This window comes from Toxotes jaculatrix, chromosome 9 (assembly GCF_017976425.1).
Source record: "Toxotes jaculatrix isolate fToxJac2 chromosome 9, fToxJac2.pri, whole genome shotgun sequence".
Lineage (NCBI taxonomy): Eukaryota > Metazoa > Chordata > Actinopteri > Toxotidae > Toxotes > Toxotes jaculatrix.
This window is the reverse complement of record NC_054402.1, coordinates 18,568,960-18,587,929: the sequence shown is the minus strand read 5'-3', so window position 1 is coordinate 18,587,929 and position 18,970 is coordinate 18,568,960. Positions and strand designations below refer to the sequence as shown.

Sequence of the window (18,970 nt, the reverse complement as noted above, 5' to 3'; positions counted from 1 at the left end):
ACGTGGACAGGGCTTTAAAATAAACAAGAGGAACTAAGGGGGCTGTGTGAGGTCCACCAAAGATTTCAAGGATCTAAATTGTGCCTCATCTGTTCAGCACTAAACCCCGGTAGCTAACAGCCCTATCAAGCTGCAGAATTGCAAAATCTGCAATTCTTTTACCCAAGGATCTCAAAAAAGAAGATCTTTAGGGATTATATTTGCGTTTTAGTGAGCTAGTCAGGACCATGAGTGACACTCTTAGACCTCCTTCACTCCAGGTGAGCGTCCCAAATGACGCTCCGGCATACTCAGACGGAGGAAACAACGCTGTGTCAGATGGCTCCATTCGATCCAGCTCCTCAACCCCGACTCTCCGGCGCAAGCGCTTCAAGATGCGCCGCATGAGGAACGTACCCAGCGAGAGGGATATCGAAAGAGGGCGGCTGAACGACGGGCACCTCACGGCCCGATCCCACTCCGGTTCCAAGGAGTACCTTCAGCTTCCTTCCATTGAGATTACGCCATCCAGCGATGAAGATGCCGCTTCTTCCTGGTCCAGCTGCTCCACACCCAGCGCCTCCCCCCGCCGCAAGCGTTTCCTGTTGAGAAAGTGGCTGAAAGTCCGAGAGAAGAAGGAGCAAGGCAGTGAGAGCAGGTTGGTATGGGCCCTCCCTACTTACCTCTCCCCATTCCCTTCTTCTGCCCACATCTTCCCTAATACCTCCATGCTGCTTTAAGGCTCCTGCTACCTGCACTAATGTGGTGTTTCACTAACTGAAAGAGAGTTTTGTCATGTCAAAGGTCTCAGGTATTTTAGAGGATTGAACATTTTGACTTATGTTTAGCTTGAGGCTTCTTTTCACCTTTCAGAGGTGGATACTTGTTCAACAGAGCAGATTAATGGCCACACACGATACAAGAGGATACATTGATGGTGTTTCAGGTGCTTTTCTAAGCAATCTTGTGCCCAATCTCAAGCACAAAATAGTTTTTCCACTTTGTAAAACTGTTGCAAGCATCTGTAACAATTTCAGTACTGACGGTAGTGTGGATGTGGTGCACTTTCCTGTGTAGTTCTCTCGTCTGCAGTGTTGTAGTATGTTTCAGGTTTTCAGCTAATTTTTTTGACAGATTTCTAAATCTGTTAACAAGCATGGACTCAGTCTTGTGCAGACCTTCGCCAGGGTCACCAAAGTTCACAGGTTACTTCCTTAGAGGAGTACAAATGCACACAGAAGATATTGTGTCCTTAAAAGAAAGGGCTGGGGAGATACTGTGTGGCCACTTAAAAGGTTGGCCTGACAGCAGTACGAGAGGAAAGGTCATGGGGTTTAAAAAATCAATAGGTTTCTTTCTTTTGGATGCAGGGGTGTGAGACATGACATCTGAGATACAGTATGTGACAGTGGTACTAGGGGGAAAGGTCACAGGTAAAGTAAATCAGGCCTTTCAAAGTTAAAGTATTTCAACACTTTATGTAAAGTGACCATTACTTACAACCTTAAAAAAATATTTCAAATGAACTCATTAAATTCATTCATGAATAAGTTCATTCTGTGAATGAACTTATTTGTTGGACTCTTTAGTGTCAGAAAAGAACTCAGCCAAAGTAGAGAGAGCAGAGTAAATTTACTTTTTGACCATGTGGATGTTTGTGTCTGGGAATGAATTTAAGTGTGTTTGTTGGTTTACCTGGAAGCTTAGAGTAGTTTCTGGTACCACAAGGTAATTACAGGCGCGGTAACATTGAGTCAACCAGAGCAAATTTTCTTCCATTGACAGAATTCATACAGTACGCCAGTGTCACTGTTAAACCTGCTTGCCTCCCTCTACTCTAATTAGTCATGGGAGATTTGATTGGACGTGGCCCACTTTTATCATTTCTGTAAAATAATGTTATCTTTTCCCTAATCTTTGACGAGTGCCGGTCTGTCAGAGGGAGAAAAATGTCTAGGAGTTATTTTTTCCTTGTGTTCTGTCTTCTGTCTTTCTGTGTCCTAACAGGCCAGTTGTCACTGGTAACAGATGGCAGACAGGAACAGGTTCATTACTCACTCCATCAATGTGTTATCTTAGAGTTGAAGACACCAACTCTCCAGAGGCATGTGTGCATAACCCCGACAGCATCCCTGAGTGTGAAATACTGTCATTATCCAGTGCACCACGAGTAAAGCTCAACATCCCCTCAGGATGTGATCTGGACGGTTGTAACAAGTCTTCCTTAGCATAATACCATACTGTGGCGTTAAGATGACATGGCTCCTCCTCAGTCTGCTCGCTGTTACTAGCTGCGTGCCGTGTATAAAAAATTCTACAGGCTTAAAGCTGTGTGGGAGTGACATAAATAATCCAGATCTTAATGTTTATCTTCCCTTAATTATTGATGAAGCAGAACAAGCAGTTTTTGTCATTCAGGACACAGGGTACTGCTGTTACACCGTGTCCTCACAGATAGTGTTCTTATATGTCAGCATTGCTGCCCATATCCGTTAATTATTGCTGCCTTGCGGGCAGTTTGTTTGTTTTTACTTTTGACAACCTGATATTTAATAGAAGGCTGTACCATAATAGCAAGCATTGTAAAAAATGGCAGCTTCTGGCTTCTTCATTTGAGGCACTAAAGATAAATACACATTGGCTCTGATGTTTTATCTGTGTGTAGAACATGATTTTCTGTAAGAATGTTCATAGATAATCAGTATACAGCAGCATGCAAACTGTGTAACTGCCTCCAGCAGTTATACACTCTCCAACCTCACTACCTAAGGTATGTGAGTTTGTTGTGGTATATTTAAGAATTACTAGAAAAAGTACTTTGCATAACCTGCAAACTTGTTCCTCATGCTGCTGTGCAAAGTGAAACGGGCACAATCAAAGCAACACTGGATCACCGTCGACACAAGAGGTTTCTTGCCATAATGTCTTATGACTATTGGAAGAAACAGTGTGCTGTGAAAACACATTTTTTAGAAGTCAACTTTTATCAGGACACACTTATCAGGTCTGATCTACAAGCAAATGAAAAACCATATGTCAAAGTTTTAACTTTGTCTTAAGTTTCACAGTGTTCTGTCAAGGTGATGTCGTCATACATTTTTTCCAGCTGGTGTAGTTTTGTCCATTCCGCTCCTTAAGCAAGACACTGGACTTTTACCTCCACCACTGTGAGGGACACTCAGCTGCCCAGCACTTTGACCCTTCAACTGCATCAACTTTGCTTATGACAGTTTCACAGTTAATTACATGAGAAATACAAAACTATTTCACATTACCCATTGTACATTTCTAGAGATGTAATGTGGTGCAGAATAGTTTAAGTTGCCAGCAAATGCCAACTCTGCCAAGCAATTAAACTACAAATAGTTTGTTCACACAATCACACCATTATACCACTTAAAAGGATCATTACTTGTAATTACTTGCTTTTTGATTGTGAGCGTGTGTGCAACATGCACAGTACAGTGAGTTTCTAGTTTATGCTTTGCACTCACAAATACTTACACATGGTTTGTGGTTTGAAACCTGCTGGAATTGGCCAGTTAATATGCAAACATTGCAGAGCATTTATAGTTAACCAGATACTTGTGGTATGTTAATGGGGTTCGGTGCAGTGTGAGCAATGTTAACATGGTCTTTTCATTGTGGAAGCAGTTAAAAATACTGTATGTATTCAAAAACATTTTATTAAAATATAACTGAGAGGTTTGAAGCTTAGTGGCTAGCATCAGTCTATGTCTTTAATATTTGATCAACACTGAACTGTCAGCACCGTTAGCTGCTTTAAGTCTGGCTAATTTTGAGATTGTAATTAATACTTCATGCAATGTAGTTTTCTAACACAGCTTCAGCTTTCTGTCACTGAAATGGAACATAATGGGCTTTTCCACTCAGGCTGCTTTAAATTCATGAATATTTTGTGATGGGGGATAAAATCCTGAGACTGTTTCAGTGTTTTTGATTTTAATCTGCTCAGACCTCAGAGTGGAGCCTTTGTCCAGCACAAGTATAACTGCTCTTTGTTGATTTGTTACATTTGTGACTTTAGTATTTTGATCTTGTCATTCTAGCCTTACCTTTTGTGGTGCGCATACTTTAGGTGTGTATGTGTGTGGGCCTGTGTGCATTTGTGTCCACGTGTGTAAGCGTTTGGGAGCAGTGGATGCTTGCAGACACAGTGGAATCTGCTGTTCTGCAGCCTGATAAGAGCAATGCTATTTTGAGGAAGTGGTATCTTTCACCAGGCTTCACTGTGTTCACTTCATCTGAGTATTTAAATATTTCAGACACATAACCTCTCACAAAGCGACATAGCAAAACAAGAAAACAGATGTTATCGTTGTGTATTTGAAGAAATTTTAATAAGTCATTAATAGGTTTCATTCCAGCAGCAGTAAGATGATGAAAATCTACTTAAATAAGCTGCCTGTTTTCAGTTTTCAGCAATTTCAGTTTTATGTTAGTCATAAGATAAATGAAAGAAGCATCTGTGTGATGCTAACAATTGACCGTAAAAGTTATGATCATAAAGTTGTTTAGTTTTTTCTGGTTAAGGAAACTCTCAACATTGTTACTGGTTCTGATTGAATATCAGACGAAAATTACAGCTTGCAGTTTATTTACACAACTGACTGCAAAAGACCATGTGGCTAAGATATTGAGAATCCTAAAAGATATGATCCAGATTCAGGTCATAACAGATCTGAAATATGTGCACTGAACTCTTCTATGTTGTCATGCTCTTTATGTTGGAAAAAATAAAATAAGAATTTACTTTTGTTGTGTTACATCCTTGCTATCATGTTCAAAGCACATATTCCATCAATTGTGCATAAGTACTGAATAATTCAGTGAGGGCCCACGCCAAGTCAACTTTCTGTTCTTGTGATGTCAGATGAATGTGCTCTGAAGGGCAAGGATACAAGTGTAAACACTTGCATAAATTCAAAAAAACATAACTGCTTTTACAGCACGTGTGTCTTCCCTCTTACAGAACAGCACGCAGACACACTGCACCTGCAGCAGAGAAGGAATAAGCTGAGGTGTGAGGGAGTGGAACTGATATTGCATGGAAAAAAAGATCTTCTGAGTGCCAGACTCTCACCACGTGTAGTCAGCACAATGTCATCAATTTTCTCTTCTTAGAGAGAACAACAGCTCTTTCACAATTAAAGCGGAATCCTTCAACATTACTTTCATCCCCTGGTCACAAACAGCACTGATAATATCCAATCCAGTATGATTCTGTTAAGAGCAGCGTTACAAGGCAAGGTTAACTTAGCTCTGTACTACATTTCATGTCTATCCATTATATCTGGTGAGAATAGTACTATATGCTGTTTTTTTTCATGAAAACACATCTTTTTAGCTAAAAATCAGATATATTTCACATGTTTTTATTTAGAGACTGACTCTTCTTAGTCTTAGAATATTTCACCTCTTAAAAGCAAAATAAAATGTGTTAGTACAAGGTTAAGTGACTGGGAAATGGTTACAATAGTATATATACTATAGTGTAACTGAGTAGAATACAGTTAACGTTTAAAAACTATTTTCAGAATTCATCTAGAGTGTACCCACATTATCTCAACCTCCCAAAATCTGCATTTTTCATACATTCCAGCATTCCTTCAGGCCTTGAACAGCCCATAGCTGCAACAGGAAACAGATCAGGACACACAGCAGAGTGTGAATTAATGAAGATCTTTCCCAACAGACCGGCTTTATTCTTAAATGTCAAAATATGGACATGAAGCAGAATCTTAAAATAGGGAGATAATCAATTGTAAAAAAATAAAAAAATCTAAAAAATAAAAATAAGAGAGGAAGAAAGACAGCTGTGCTTCTGTGATATCATTCATACAGTATGTGCAACTTTATAGAAATTCAATGGGAAAATAGCTAGGTAACAAATACCTAAACTTTTTTTGGATAGTAGTGACAGTCAGAGATCTCTGCAGCAGATTTCTGGGTGTTAAACTGTTCATTCAGTTTTATGCATTAATCATTTTCTCTGTATATTCATTTACACATCTATAACTCCATTTAATTATTATCAGAAGCATTATCTTATGCATAGTCTATGTCATATAGCCCCCTCTAGTGTTATCACTGGGTTTGTGCATGTACAGGACAGGATATCTACCACTATCCAAATGGACAAAGTTCCCATTTATATTTGACATTTGCTGTTTATATATAAAGACCCAGCAGCAGCAACAGATTTATGACAGAAACTGCTATATTTTTTCTCTGCAGGACCCCAGATAACAGTGCAAATCAGTTGAAAATGAGTTGTCTAAAAAAATTGCTGTAAAGTTTATATAATACGGTCTATTTAAGTTAGATTTTATTCTCTACATGTTTTTCACTTAATTTTTCTTGTACAAATTAGTTAAAAATAGGAAAAACCTTGGTTCATGCAATGAGTCACTGGAGCGCTTTTCTTGTATAACACATAAAGAAATGAGATGTACAGTATGTACCATCACATTCACATTGCAGTTTAGTTTAGAGCCATTCTGTAATGACTGATAACCCTGACCTCTCCTGTGTCCCATGCAGCAGCCAGCAGAGCAGTCAGCAAAGCAGCCAGCAGAGCAGCCATGAGGACGACAACACTCGCTTCCTGACTCCGTTAATCCGAGAGGAGAGGTGAGCAATATGTGTGTAGGCTTCCTAAAAGCAATTTTGCTTGCAACCCATTTCAAATGAAAGTGTGATTTAATGAAACATGTTACTTAAATCAAAGTCAGAGAGTTTAATCCAGGAAGGATATAGGAGACAATATGTTTCATATTACTACAGTATCAATTGCACCTGGTCATATTTAGATTCATGATACTGGGAAGAATAATGAACCCAAAATGTCAATGTATTCCATATTTTTTGGTCACATCTGTCCAGTTCTTGCATGTATTCTCCACTAGAGGGCACTTTCTCCCCATACTGGCACCCATGGTCATCACAGCCTCACAGGGCATTGCTGTACCACATGATGTGCTTTTGTCTGTTTCATTGTGGCTTTTAAGTAAGACTTTTTTGTTGTTGTTGTTGTCATTAAAATACAAATTGAAGCATCCAGTCAACTGGTGTAATTTGTCTTGGAAGGGACTCGCTCTGTGAAAACAGATTTACATGAGACACTTGAGGCATCCTCTCACTCATGAATGCTAATATTGTTTCTGATGTGACACTAATGAGCAAAGGGGTCTCATTTGCTTTTTCCAGGTATCTGCTCATATGTAACTCCTCCTGCAATGATTAGTGTCTGTGCTCCTCCATAGCTCAGTTTGAGCTGAGGGACAGGCAGTATCATTAGCTCTTTATCACCTTGGAATATGCTGCAGTTGTCACAGGAGCACCGGTGACAGACCTGGACATTAAATCAGTTACTGAACCTGGTGTGTGGGTGTGTGTACGTGTCTGTGCTGTGTGTGTGCCTGCTGGCCTTCATACTTTATACCTGAAGTAAAGCAGTGCAGCCGAGAGGAAAGTCAGTGAGCAATCTCATGCCTTCCAGGAGATTGGGAAAAGGATGTTTCAGGAAAGTATAACAACCTGCATTACTGAACTTTTCTTGTCACGCCTGAAATACTATTATTAAGCACAGTATGAATTGCAAATCACTGAAAAGTACTGCACTGACGCAGGTGTGTGGCTTCTTGTTTGTGCTGCAGCCTGATTTTCAGAGTTCTGTGAAGGTGGGAAAGGAAAGTAGGAAGAAAGAAAAGATGCAGTCCGCATTGTTTGTGTTTATTGTCAGGTATTTGAGTTTGATTTACTGAATGATGGTACTTAGTAATGCCAGATTATGGCAGATTTGCCCTTTAGCACATACATACCAATTCAATTATTTTGAAAAAAAAAAAAATACAGAGTAGCAAAGTGTTGGATTTTGATCACCAGAAATTTGAACAGATTACTGAACTAAATCTCAGCCGAATTAAACATGTTTAAGCTGTTGGCAAAGGTACAAATCAACAATTTATAGGTCTGCAGAATTACCAGGAGCATTTAAAGTCATATCAGATAAATAAAGCCTTCTTAAAAAGAGCACAAGGCAAGGAATATGTCAAGGCTTCTTGTTTTGCTCTGGCTAATATCAAGCTTTTTTTTCTGCATGAGCAAAGCTTCATATACTGGATCCAAAAATATGATTCAGTCTAGTGATTGGCTGGCTGCACAGAGAAGAAGTTGCTTCTGATTTTGTCGTTATATAGAAGTTAATAGTAAAAGCAAATTAATCCAAAAAATGCTGCTGGAAGGTTGTGATGATAGAAAAAACTGAAACAGAAAATGTGCAGGAACTCTCCTCGTCTAGTCTCATAATAACCACCCACTGATCTGTCTTTGACTTCAGCTCTGTGTATCGTTCACAACACCTCTACTCTTTCTCTCTGTCCTGCACACGTTCTTCTCTCTGGCTCTCCCTCCCGCGCACTCCTCTCGCTCAGCCTCTCCACTCGCTCGAATTAGGAACAGTACCTGTCAAACCTATGGGATTTCTCGCTTCTCTTCTCTTTGCTGTGCTGGTGATAGCTAGTGAGGGGCATCTGCAGCAGCTGCAGGGAGAGCAGCGTTCTGTAGCCGGCTTTAGAGGGCACGGAATGTCATGTCTCCTCTGCAGGTAAAAACAGCTGCATTTCTGCCTGGAGGATGCACCACTGCATCCCCCAAAACTCTACCTGTCTCGCCGTCTCCATGTCCGTCAGCCTTGTTTTGCTCTCACCACGTCTGTCTGTTTGCCTCGTGAGTTACAGTTTGCTCAGTGTGCTGTGTGCAGCTGCATTTCCAGGGGAAGTGACAGCAGGCTGTCGGCTAGTATGTGCCACTAGCTTTGATTTTTAGCTGCCTCAGCCAGATTATCTGGGCGTCCGTGGTGCTTCGGGCATAGAAATTGATGAAATTTGGACGATGAAATGGGGACAAGTTTGCTCATTTGCTGTCATTTTCTTTTATTTGCATCCTCCGCTATAACTGCAGATAGTGTTATGTAATATCACAACGTGACTTTGCTAAGTCAGTATAATATGAGTCACCAGTGAAGATGACGCAGCACATGATTGTGAATCAGGATTATACACTGAGGGACATGCCATCACTGGGTCAATTTATAGCATACACAGTAATTTATAACTACTGTGAAAATGTAATATTTCGCATCAGGTTGTTATTAAAGGCACGTGACACTTCATTGTAACCCCTCATTTACCAGTTACTCATTATATTACTGTATAAAACACCACATTGTAGTTGTAAGCAGATATAAGGACATTTTAAAGTGTTTATTAATGTATGTAATTTATAATTATAAAATAACTCCTCGTGTTTAGAAAGTAAAAATAAAGTATAATATAACTTTGTTCATGTAAAGCGATATATAATTATACACATATACAAATCATTCACTGTTGGATTTAAAACTGTTTATACTGAATATATAATGAAAGCTATATTATATAATGTTATCAAGCATACATTGACTATTCATACACCTGTAATGGGTGCTTCATAGGATAGGTTATAAATGAGAAATTACAGCTGTATATACATAATAGCATGCTATAATGTGTTATAAATTATTTATTGTTAATTGAATGATTTATATGAAATAGTAGAGAAGTGAACAAGACTACACTGAGTTTAAACAAAACAGAAATCACTGGAAGTGGATGCAGTGCCTCCATGACTGACTTCTCTGTCCTCTGTTTTTCCGTGCAGGTCTGACAGTGCAGCGGACAAAATCAGGTAAGTCTGTTTTCTGACCACCATACACACTCTTCTTTTACATGTAGCAGTGTGAGCATGCATCGTATGTTGTTGGGCTCACGGAGCAGAGATACAGGGGGGACTGGCCTCGCTGTCACCCCACTTGTCCCGGCCCGCCCACCCCGCATGTGACACAGATTCACGGCTTTGTCCGCCAACCAAGGTGTCTGAATGAGCTTTATATTTGGAGAGGCCAGCAGTGAATACAGTTGCAAGCCATGGAATGCTATTGTTTGCTTTTATTGGACAACATCAACATCAGACACAAACAGGGCTTTGTGAGTTGGACACAATTGTGGAGCTTTTAGTCTTTTAGCCAGCCAGCCGGTGGCAGGTCAGCACTGTGGACACACACTGTGGGCCCAGACACTTTATCCTTTAGGGTGTGAAGGCTTTGCTGTCACAAGAGACGCTGTGCCAGTCCTGCAGCAAAGGGGTTCAAGGCACAAGCTGAAAAGGTGAGTGATAGGTAATGATGTTTTTAATCGGTGGTGAACCACATGAGAATTTGTTGGAACAGGAAATTTAATGAATAGCTAGTCCTCCATGCTTAATTTGGTGGAGGAGGACCGATATAATATGTGTTGGTATATATATATATATATATATATATATATATATATATATATTTAGAATTACATTTCTGAATTAACAAAATAATTAGGATCTGTTCCTGATGCTAGGTTTAAGTCCATGTTGCATAATTCACATCTAAATTGTGTCTGAGTTTTAACTGGTATCAACTCCTTTATGACCAGCACTGTATACTGTAGAGTTTATAATACCAATAAATAAGGGATTTCCTTCACTCTTTTGTTTTAATGAGTGTTAGATTCTCTGATTATATCTACATTTAGTACATGTGGGTTTACATGTTTTTACTTTGTGTACATAAGTTGACGTAGTAGAATTCCCAAATGATGTGTGGTGGGAACTCAGCACTTACTATTGTGCATTATTTAATTGTGAAAAGTAACATTCACAGCTCGCTATGAAGCCATAACCATGAAAGCTCTTTGTTTTTTGGCGTGTGTGTGTGTCTGTGTGTGTGTGTATGTGTGTGTGCGTATGTGTGTGTGCTATGTGCTATGCTTGCAGTCATCGGTCAGGAGAAGTGGAGTTTGTCTGGCACATTTTCTGAGCTGAGTGTTATTCTGGTGTATTTTTGTGTGTGCACTCTGGTATGTGTGTGTCTGGTTTGGTATGCTTTGAGTGGTTAGTCATGCAAGTTGGGTGAAGAGCAGGCTGAACCAAGTTTGAACCACTAGGAGTCTCTGTACTCCAACACACAACCAAGACATGGTTTATCGAGCCCAGTGTGTGTTTTCTGTGAACACTTATCCAGGTGAGGTCACCCATCGTTTTAAAAATAGGCTGCAATAAGCTCTAATAACTAAATAGGTCTGTTTCTGTTGCACACATGGATACATGGATAAAATACACAAGTTTTGCTCTGAAATAATTTTCTTGCAGTGAATGTAATTTTTGGTTTGGCGCAATGTCTTTCAAGCCAGTGATCATACCTTTTGAGATGAATTCTCTGTTGTTTCTGTTGCAGAATGAAAACAGGATTCACTTCAGCATTTTAAGTCAGAAAAAAAAGTTTTTTTTTAATTAATTGATAGATGAGTTGCATAGTTGTACATGCAGTGTAAAATAATATTTTGAATGACATTGAGCCTGCTTTCTAATGCTGAGTGTGATATGTGACAGACCCTGTTCAGACCTGGTATTAACATGCGTCTTGTGTGATCCAATCACAAGTGGACAGGTCTAAGGACGTCAGTACACACCTGGCATTAACGTGCATCTCCACATGCGTCTCGAGTGATAACTTGTGATCAGATCTCACTTCCTCGCTCTATGTGCTGATAAACACGTACATCATTTCAGTTTGCGAAGACCAAACGCATTGTTGTTTTTAACAGGAGGCAGTAAATCACTTCCAGTACCTAGTCCGAAAGAAATCAAAACAACACAGATTAGGATTTTCTCTCTATTCCCAAGTTTTTGAACTTGTAATATATCCCTACAGGGCTTTCAAAATTTTCAGACATGGTGGACAAAGCCAGCTTACACAATTTTAATGCCTTGTAGTTGTTTTCAATGAGTACGTACATCCGCTCACACAGAGGATGTCAGTTGAGTAGGCCATCCTTCGGTGTGGCCCAGGACACATTTGCATCCGTCAGCCATTAGACCAAGCGATGCTGCACTGTGTTTTTGAGTAGTGGAAGTGTTACCATTTATATTCCAAATGAAGGCATTAACATTTATAATTTATGAAAGCTAATGCAGAAACGTATTATTGAATTAAAGATTAAGCTGCTCTTGCAGCTTTTAGTTTGTACAGACAAACTTCCAAAATGTGGAAGTTTGTCTGTACAAACAGGACTCACACTTGTGGCCACAGAGCACTCTGAAAGAACAGAAACCCAATCTGACTGTAAACTGAATTTCCTTACAGCAGTCCTTAGAGGAAGAAATAGTGCATTTGAAATTGTGCTTCAGCTGTATATATTTTGCCTTGGCTTTAACAAACCAAGATCAGCAGGGCTGTAACTGTTTCAGTTTTTAAAAAGATTACCTTATTTATTCACACCTAAAAAATAGAGCACTTGCTAATGTGTTTTTTTAACCTGTCTCTGTCCTGGATCTTCAGGTAAGATAATATTAAATCATCTCTGTCTTGTCTCTACCCAAACACATCTCTTGTTTTGCTTCTGTATCCTTTGTTACTCCACTGCAGGTATTTCCTAAGTGGTCTCAAGTCACACAAACTTCACAAGATCAATACATGTTTTTTTATAAAGCCTGCTGTAAATAATGCATGCAAAAAGCCCTCTGGCTGTATAAAATGGGCAGGATGCAAGTGCATTTGGAAACTCTGTACTTTGCATGTTTTAAAGAGGAGTTTGAGTCAGTTGCTGTCAGTGCGTCTGCAGAGCAGAAAGAAGCTATGACGCATTCTGTGGCTGCTGAGTTTAATAACGTGACAGTAACTGATGTTGTCCCTATAACCACAGGTGTAATGCAGGAGTTCTGCTTCTGAAATTCTCCTGAACAGTCCATCCTTGTACTTCCTGCCTTTTCTGCCTCAGTTCTCATGTCCGCATTGCTTTTGCTCCTTCTCAGTTGCTGGATTATCGATCATTGTCTGTGGTTTGAGACATTAGCTTCCAGTAATGGAGGTCAGCATAATCTGATCTTACTCTTTACATTGCACAGGAGCCTCAGAACAGCACGGATCCAACATACTGAGTAAATGATACTCAGAAAACAGACGAGTTCCCAGTTTCTTGTTCCGGATGACTTTCAGACAAGGGAGGGATAAGTCAGTGTAGTCAGATACAGTTAGCCATCAGATAATGTGTTCTGAGAGACTGATATTTATTTGAGAGCATTTTGAACATCCACAATGATCAATTCAAATCAAAAACTTTGTTAATGTAGTATACTTAACACACTCTTCACCTGATTTCTCAGGGGGATCTTCTGTAAAGATTTGTGTGGTTACACACCAGTCCTGCTCCAGCTGCACACAAAATAATATCAGTACATCTAAATGGTTCTGATGATGACGACAACAATGCAAGTGTGTTTTCTGGGTAAATTGGGTCATGGACTTTGCCAGCGTAGTAATATCTGCAAGAGTGACTTGACGTAGCTGCCATCCCTTCACCATATTCATGTGTGCGTTTGTGTGCGTGCAGCCACCGTATCACTAATGTGGCTCCTCACAAAGATGTCGTGATGCTTAGCTAAAGAACCACAGATGCGTGCCTGCAGCTTGGAGCACAGACAGGGAGACTAGAGGAGGAGGAGGAGAGACGGAGAAAGCGCAGGAGAGCAGAGCTCTGGGAGAGAGGCTGATAAAGCAGGGAGAGCAGGAAAGGAGGTGAAGGACCACCCTTATCGAGCATAGCCGTTCTCAGGGAGCCTACCAAAAGGACCTTCCCACACACACACCATGGCCAGCCAGCCAATCAGAGCGCTTACATCCTTGACCCATCCTCCCTCGTACAACTGCTCATGCATGGCTCAGCGAAGCAGATGTGAGGTGATACGATAGGAAGCAAGGCTGTGAACCTCCCGGACAGAAAACTGAATCTCGTTGTGCTTTTAAAACACAGGGAGGAAGGACGGTGGCTTGACTGTATGCTGTGGGAAATTGTGGGCAAGGAGGAGAACACTGGTTTAGATCTATTTGCATCAGGATAGTGGCGTCTAGTCAGTCTGGACATCCTGCGGCTTCTGAACAGGCATTATAGATTAACAACTGTTGTCTGTATCACCTCTCTTTGCAACTTTCAGTGTCTGAGCTGGTGACGTTATTTTTCCTCTGACTGGTTTTGGATGTGCTGTGTGAAAGAGGAGGACAAGGGGGATTTTATGAGGCTTGGCGATGATGACAAACCATGCTGGACAAGTGACAGTCTGACAATGAAACAGCGGGACAGTGATTGAAGAGAGGCCATGAGAGCCAGGAGAGAAGCCAGGATGGTGTCTGCCTGTTCACCATGCACAAACATAAGGTCAGGTCTGATTTCTGTTACTTTTCTGTAGCTGCGGTGCGTTTTCATCTTGTAGTTTTGAGTTTGGTCATGCGACAGCTGACATGGAGATGGGATAAGGTGCATGAAATAAATATGAAACATAGCTTATCTCATCCATAACTTATACTTGAAACAAGGGAGGATACAGGCTAAGATCCAGAGATTTAATTCCAAGTTTGTATATTCAAAAATTAAACTCACATATTACTTTCTGTGTTTAATATCATCATCCTGGTTATTTAACATTTAACATCCTGGTTATTTTCACATAAACTACAATATTATGTGCTACTGTAAACCATTACATTCTAGACTATGGGCTGTCTGATAATCATTCTGATGATTATCTACTGAATCAAGCGTTAATGTAGTTTGCTCTGACCACATCAAATGGCCTAGATGGCCCTGGTGTTGTTCTGCAGCTGTACCCATTTCTGTTTGACCTTTGCTAAGAAAATTCATCTGCTCTCTCTCTCTATCCACAGCAGGCTTTTAAATGTCAATTGTATTAGTTTTTTTTTTTCACCTAATGTCACATTAAGGAAACATTTAAAGACAAACCTTTTACAATTTAAAAGTAATGCAAACATGCATGTTTAGTTATGTAGTACATGCATACAGTCATAGTTTGCTGCCGTTCAATAAAAAAGCTACAACATGTATCTGTGACTGCATTAAGTATTCCGCATTTTTCTTCTTTCAGGAAGGGCAGGGCTTTATTATTATTATTATTATTTTAAGCTTGTCAAAATAACTTTTTGTCACCTTTTGTTTTTTCCAGCACTTCATCCAAGTAGGAGATTGTATCAAAAAGATTAATACACACAAGCATTTACCGTAACGTGATGAATGCAGGAGGGGTGGTGGAATAAATCATTGTATGTCAGTATCTCTGTAATATATTTCTGTAATACACCTGACACGCACACACATACACACAGTTTGTGCAGAAGGGATTTTCCAGCTGTCTTCTGGGGCCTCCTAAATCTCCACTGTGATCTCTGCTCCCCAGGTCAATTAAGGGCAATTTGGTTAGATTTACCGTGCCTGTCGACGGGGATACAGGGCAGTCCTGGGACTGCTTTAGGTTAGCTCTCTGCGATAAAAACTCCTGGCAGGTATCACTGTGTTGCTCTCACATAAATGAATCACCAATGATCATCGAAAGAAGGGCAGTTAACTAAAGTACACTTAGATTCATCATTTTGTTTATGAGACAATTAAAAAATTGTTCATTTGCATAAATGGGAAAAAAGCAATAGCTGGCCAAAGAGCCTGTGCCTAGCTGCACACCTTTTATATGGTGATACAAAAATCTTGTGCCATTCATACAGAAGGATGCAGTTTGTATATATATATATATGCTCCCAAAATCCCAGCTGGTGTTATTGATTATGCTGTCATTTTTAAAACATCTCAGTGCTCATCAAGAACGTTGCAATGTCTCTGCCTGATGCTACAACAAAAAAGTAATAAAAAACAAATTTAGATTCAGGCAAAATTCTACCAAAATAGCTGTGGGCCACTAATATATATCTATATAGAGTTTTATGAACATGGAAAACACAATTCCTTTAACTCACAGCATAAACATTGACTCTGTGATGCAACAGGTAATAAATAATTGTAAAAAAGAATCATATTTTAGGTGCGTGACAAGTAATATTAATTATTATAGGCTTATGACTACTATGATTGCATAGATGAACTGAAACCAATTAAAATCTTTTAAAAAACACCCAAAATATAATGCTACGGTTAAGATTTGAACTAATGTGAACCTGTGTAGAAGCTGTTATATCACAGCCTGTATTTCGGGTCAGCTGTTGACATTGCACGCTGAAGGTGATTCATTAAGTACCCCTGTCTGTAGACAATCTGTCTGTCACTGGCACACCCACTTACCGTTTTTGTGAAAGGCCTTGTTTTCATGCTGGGTAGACATCTGCTTCACTGTACAGTCGCACAAAGAGGTGTGCCATGTGCATATGCCATTTAATGGTATGAAAACTGAATATAGACGTGTCTTTGCCTTTCAGTGATCATTTTTAGAAACAGGTCTGCCCATATCTGTCCACAGTTGGAGCTGAAATTGAGACCAATCCATTAGCCTCTTGTCCAAAGCCCACTTAATATACTGTCTTATTAGTGCAGTATTGGTTTCACAGGGAAGTTGAGGTGTGTGAGATGATGCAGCTGTGGCTCGTTCAGTCCATTGTGCTACTCAATACAGTAAATTGGGGCAGTTGCAGTATTTGGGCAAGGATGAAGAGACAGGCACTGTATATCTATCTATATATACTATGGAGGCCTGAACCAGCCAAAATGTATATCCAGATTTTTCACATCACACTACAGCCTGTGCTGTTTCCATCTGAGTGGGCCATGTGTCAGCATTCAGCAGGCCTTCACTGCTGATTAATCACAGGGCCTCTGGTGACTCACAGTGTAATTCACATATGTTCATCAGCAAATCAATCCCACTGATCACGATAAATGCCTGTAGCTCCGCTCCAGCAGGCCAACAGTTAACACATTTAGTGCATTTTTTCTTTCTGCAAATAAGCACTCTTATCCAGATGCATATCCACAGGGATACCCCTTAAATATGTTGTTGGTGGAGATCCATCTGTCATGTAAAAAAAAAAAAAAAGTAACACTCTTGTTCTCTGCTGAACACTGCAGATCCATCCAGGGGTTTAGCTCTGCTGAGCTTTTGAGAATTAACACTGAACTCCAAACAGTCAAATTCAATTCTCTGCTCCAGCTTGCTTTTCTTAAACATATCCGCCTTTAATGGAGGCTCTGTTTTTCAGGTTTCATAAATCAAGTGGTGTAATCTGTAATCTGTCTCCTCTGAATTGCCATCCTCCGTCACAGACATGATTGATTTCCCCTCTAGCTGCTCCAATGGGGCTGTGGATTATTCTTAGTGAGGGCTTTCTCTGTTCCTCTGCATCCTGCGTTTGCGATAGGATGAAGCAACCAGGGTCAACGTTACACATCCACTTTTAGCTTCTCATCGTGAATAATTAAGACGCTGTGCATTTATTTTCCCTCTGTCAGCCAGGAACATACAGCGACATTAACTAAATGTTCTCTGATCTCGAGAGGAAATACCTCAGTTAGTCAATTTCTCTCAGTGAGAAAATATTAAACTTGCTTACTTCTGTGACAGGAATAAGATCTGTAAAAGGAGCTGTACAGCCCAAAAGAGACGCCTCAATAAGTGCTGGGAAGCTCAGCCAGGGGTAAAGGAGTGGGAAGAAATTGCTCTGACTGGAGAGGCAAATGTATTATCAGGTGCCACAGCAAAAATGAATTGATTGAATAGATGGAGGAGTGGTTGAGGGCCTGTGATCACAGTGATTCATGGTACATGTGGGCGCTGTGTATTGAGTCACTGGCGGCAGCAGCAACTGGAGTGAAAGGACTGCACTGTGCAAGCCCAACAACCCCTTGCTTTACTTTATATGTGCGCGCACAAACACACACAAATGCACATGTAACTGCAATTTTGTCTGAAACGCTGGTCTGAAACAATTGGTTTTTGTTTTAAATTGTGTGGATTGGAAGGAAACAAACAGCAAATGTCAGAACATATTTACAGCCACGTTAGGTCTCGCCATTTGAACCGGAGTTCTCACCAAATAAGCATAACGAGTCGACTCAAAGTGTGACTTTTGGTCCTCTTAAAAGCAAACAGTGTTCTCATTGTGCAGTGAAAAAGGACAATCTGAACCAACTACAGGAAACACAAAAGGTTCTGACCAGAGATAATAGATTAGAACAAAGAGTGCATCCCATTATGATTTATTTTTGTTTTTCTGTTTTTCATTTTTCAGTTTAGCGATTTCTCAGAACTGTAGCAGACATGAGGAATCAGTACTCTTGCATTTTAGTAAGCATTACCTGTCATTAGGACAATCACGTCATGAAAAAGAAAAAAAAGGGATGCTACCAAAACCTCTCATGTACTCTTCTCTACCTTCACTGATAGGCCAAGCAAAAGAAGTGGAAGAAACTGATATGGAAACCTCAAAGGTAGGACATAACTCATCTATCAAAAGACACTCCACACACGAGCAGTGATATTAGTGTGGCGGCTTTGATATGCTGCATGTCATTAAAGCAAGGGTAAATAATAGGTTGTGACACATTATACTATCCTCTATCCTCTGCTTTTCCTCCCTATAGACCATGTTCTGAAGTTCCTAGTTACCAATAGTTGTAAAAAAAAAATAAAAGGCCTGCAAGTGATTCTTGTCAAATGAGAATGTCGTACTTGGACACATCGAAAGAGGGAGCTGTTCCAATATGGCATGCTGCACATAAATCCCACAAGTGCATCTAGCTCCTCTCTGCTTCCTCTGCTCCTCAGATTTCACTGTGTGTGAGATCCAGGAACAAAACTGCTGTAGCATCAGTTACTGAAACACTGTCAGCATTGTCCTCTGCAGGAGCACCACAGGACACTGCCGTCATTTTGGCTCCAATATGATCAATCTGTGATCTAGAATATAACAACTTAAATCTTTGCTGCAAGGATAAGACTTTAAAGAAACAGGCCAAACTATCTGCTATGATGTAATTCGAAAAAGGTGAATTTAAAGGGGCAACACACTGATTCAGTTTAATAATAATCAGTTCAATAATCAAATGGA

The 18,970-nt window shown here is 40.1% G+C and overlaps 2 protein-coding genes across 7 annotated transcripts in view; both read left to right on the top strand.

Moving 5' to 3' along the window:
* The window catches only part of LOC121187013 (protein Aster-B-like), a 73,901-nt gene that overhangs the window by 10,098 nt on the left and 44,833 nt on the right, over window positions 1–18,970 (top strand). For 4 of the 6 annotated variants that reach the window (XM_041046011.1, XM_041046010.1, XM_041046009.1 and 1 more), the window contains exons 2-5: window positions 6,544–6,633; window positions 9,703–9,729; window positions 14,065–14,285; window positions 18,307–18,350. In XM_041046011.1, the coding sequence (XP_040901945.1) occupies window positions 14,271–14,285; window positions 18,307–18,350 (59 nt within the window). In that variant the 5' untranslated portion in view covers window positions 6,544–6,633; window positions 9,703–9,729; window positions 14,065–14,270. Of the gene's footprint in view, window positions 1–6,543; window positions 6,645–9,702; window positions 9,730–14,064; window positions 14,286–18,306; window positions 18,351–18,970 lie in introns of those variants that run through there. The other 2 variants (XM_041046008.1, XM_041046015.1) reach the window with 2 other exon arrangements.
* Window positions 228–9,882, top strand: LOC121187407. Its single transcript, XM_041046621.1, has 4 exons — window positions 228–637; window positions 6,544–6,633; window positions 9,703–9,729; window positions 9,777–9,882. The coding sequence occupies exons 1-4, from the start codon at window positions 228–230 to the stop codon at window positions 9,880–9,882; spliced, it is 633 nt and encodes a 210-aa protein (XP_040902555.1).

Excerpts from the sequence above, each read along its gene's own strand:
- LOC121187407 (XM_041046621.1), top strand. The coding sequence starts at position 228 with ATGAGTGACACTCTTAGACCTCCTTCACTCCAGGTGAGCGTCCCAAAT. Across the intron at positions 638-6,543 it reads GAGCAAGGCAGTGAGAGCAG|CAGCCAGCAGAGCAGTCAGC; the intron begins GTTGGTATGGGC and ends TGTCCCATGCAG. Across the intron at positions 9,730-9,776 it reads AGTGCAGCGGACAAAATCAG|CAGTGTGAGCATGCATCGTA; the intron begins GTAAGTCTGTTT and ends TTTTACATGTAG.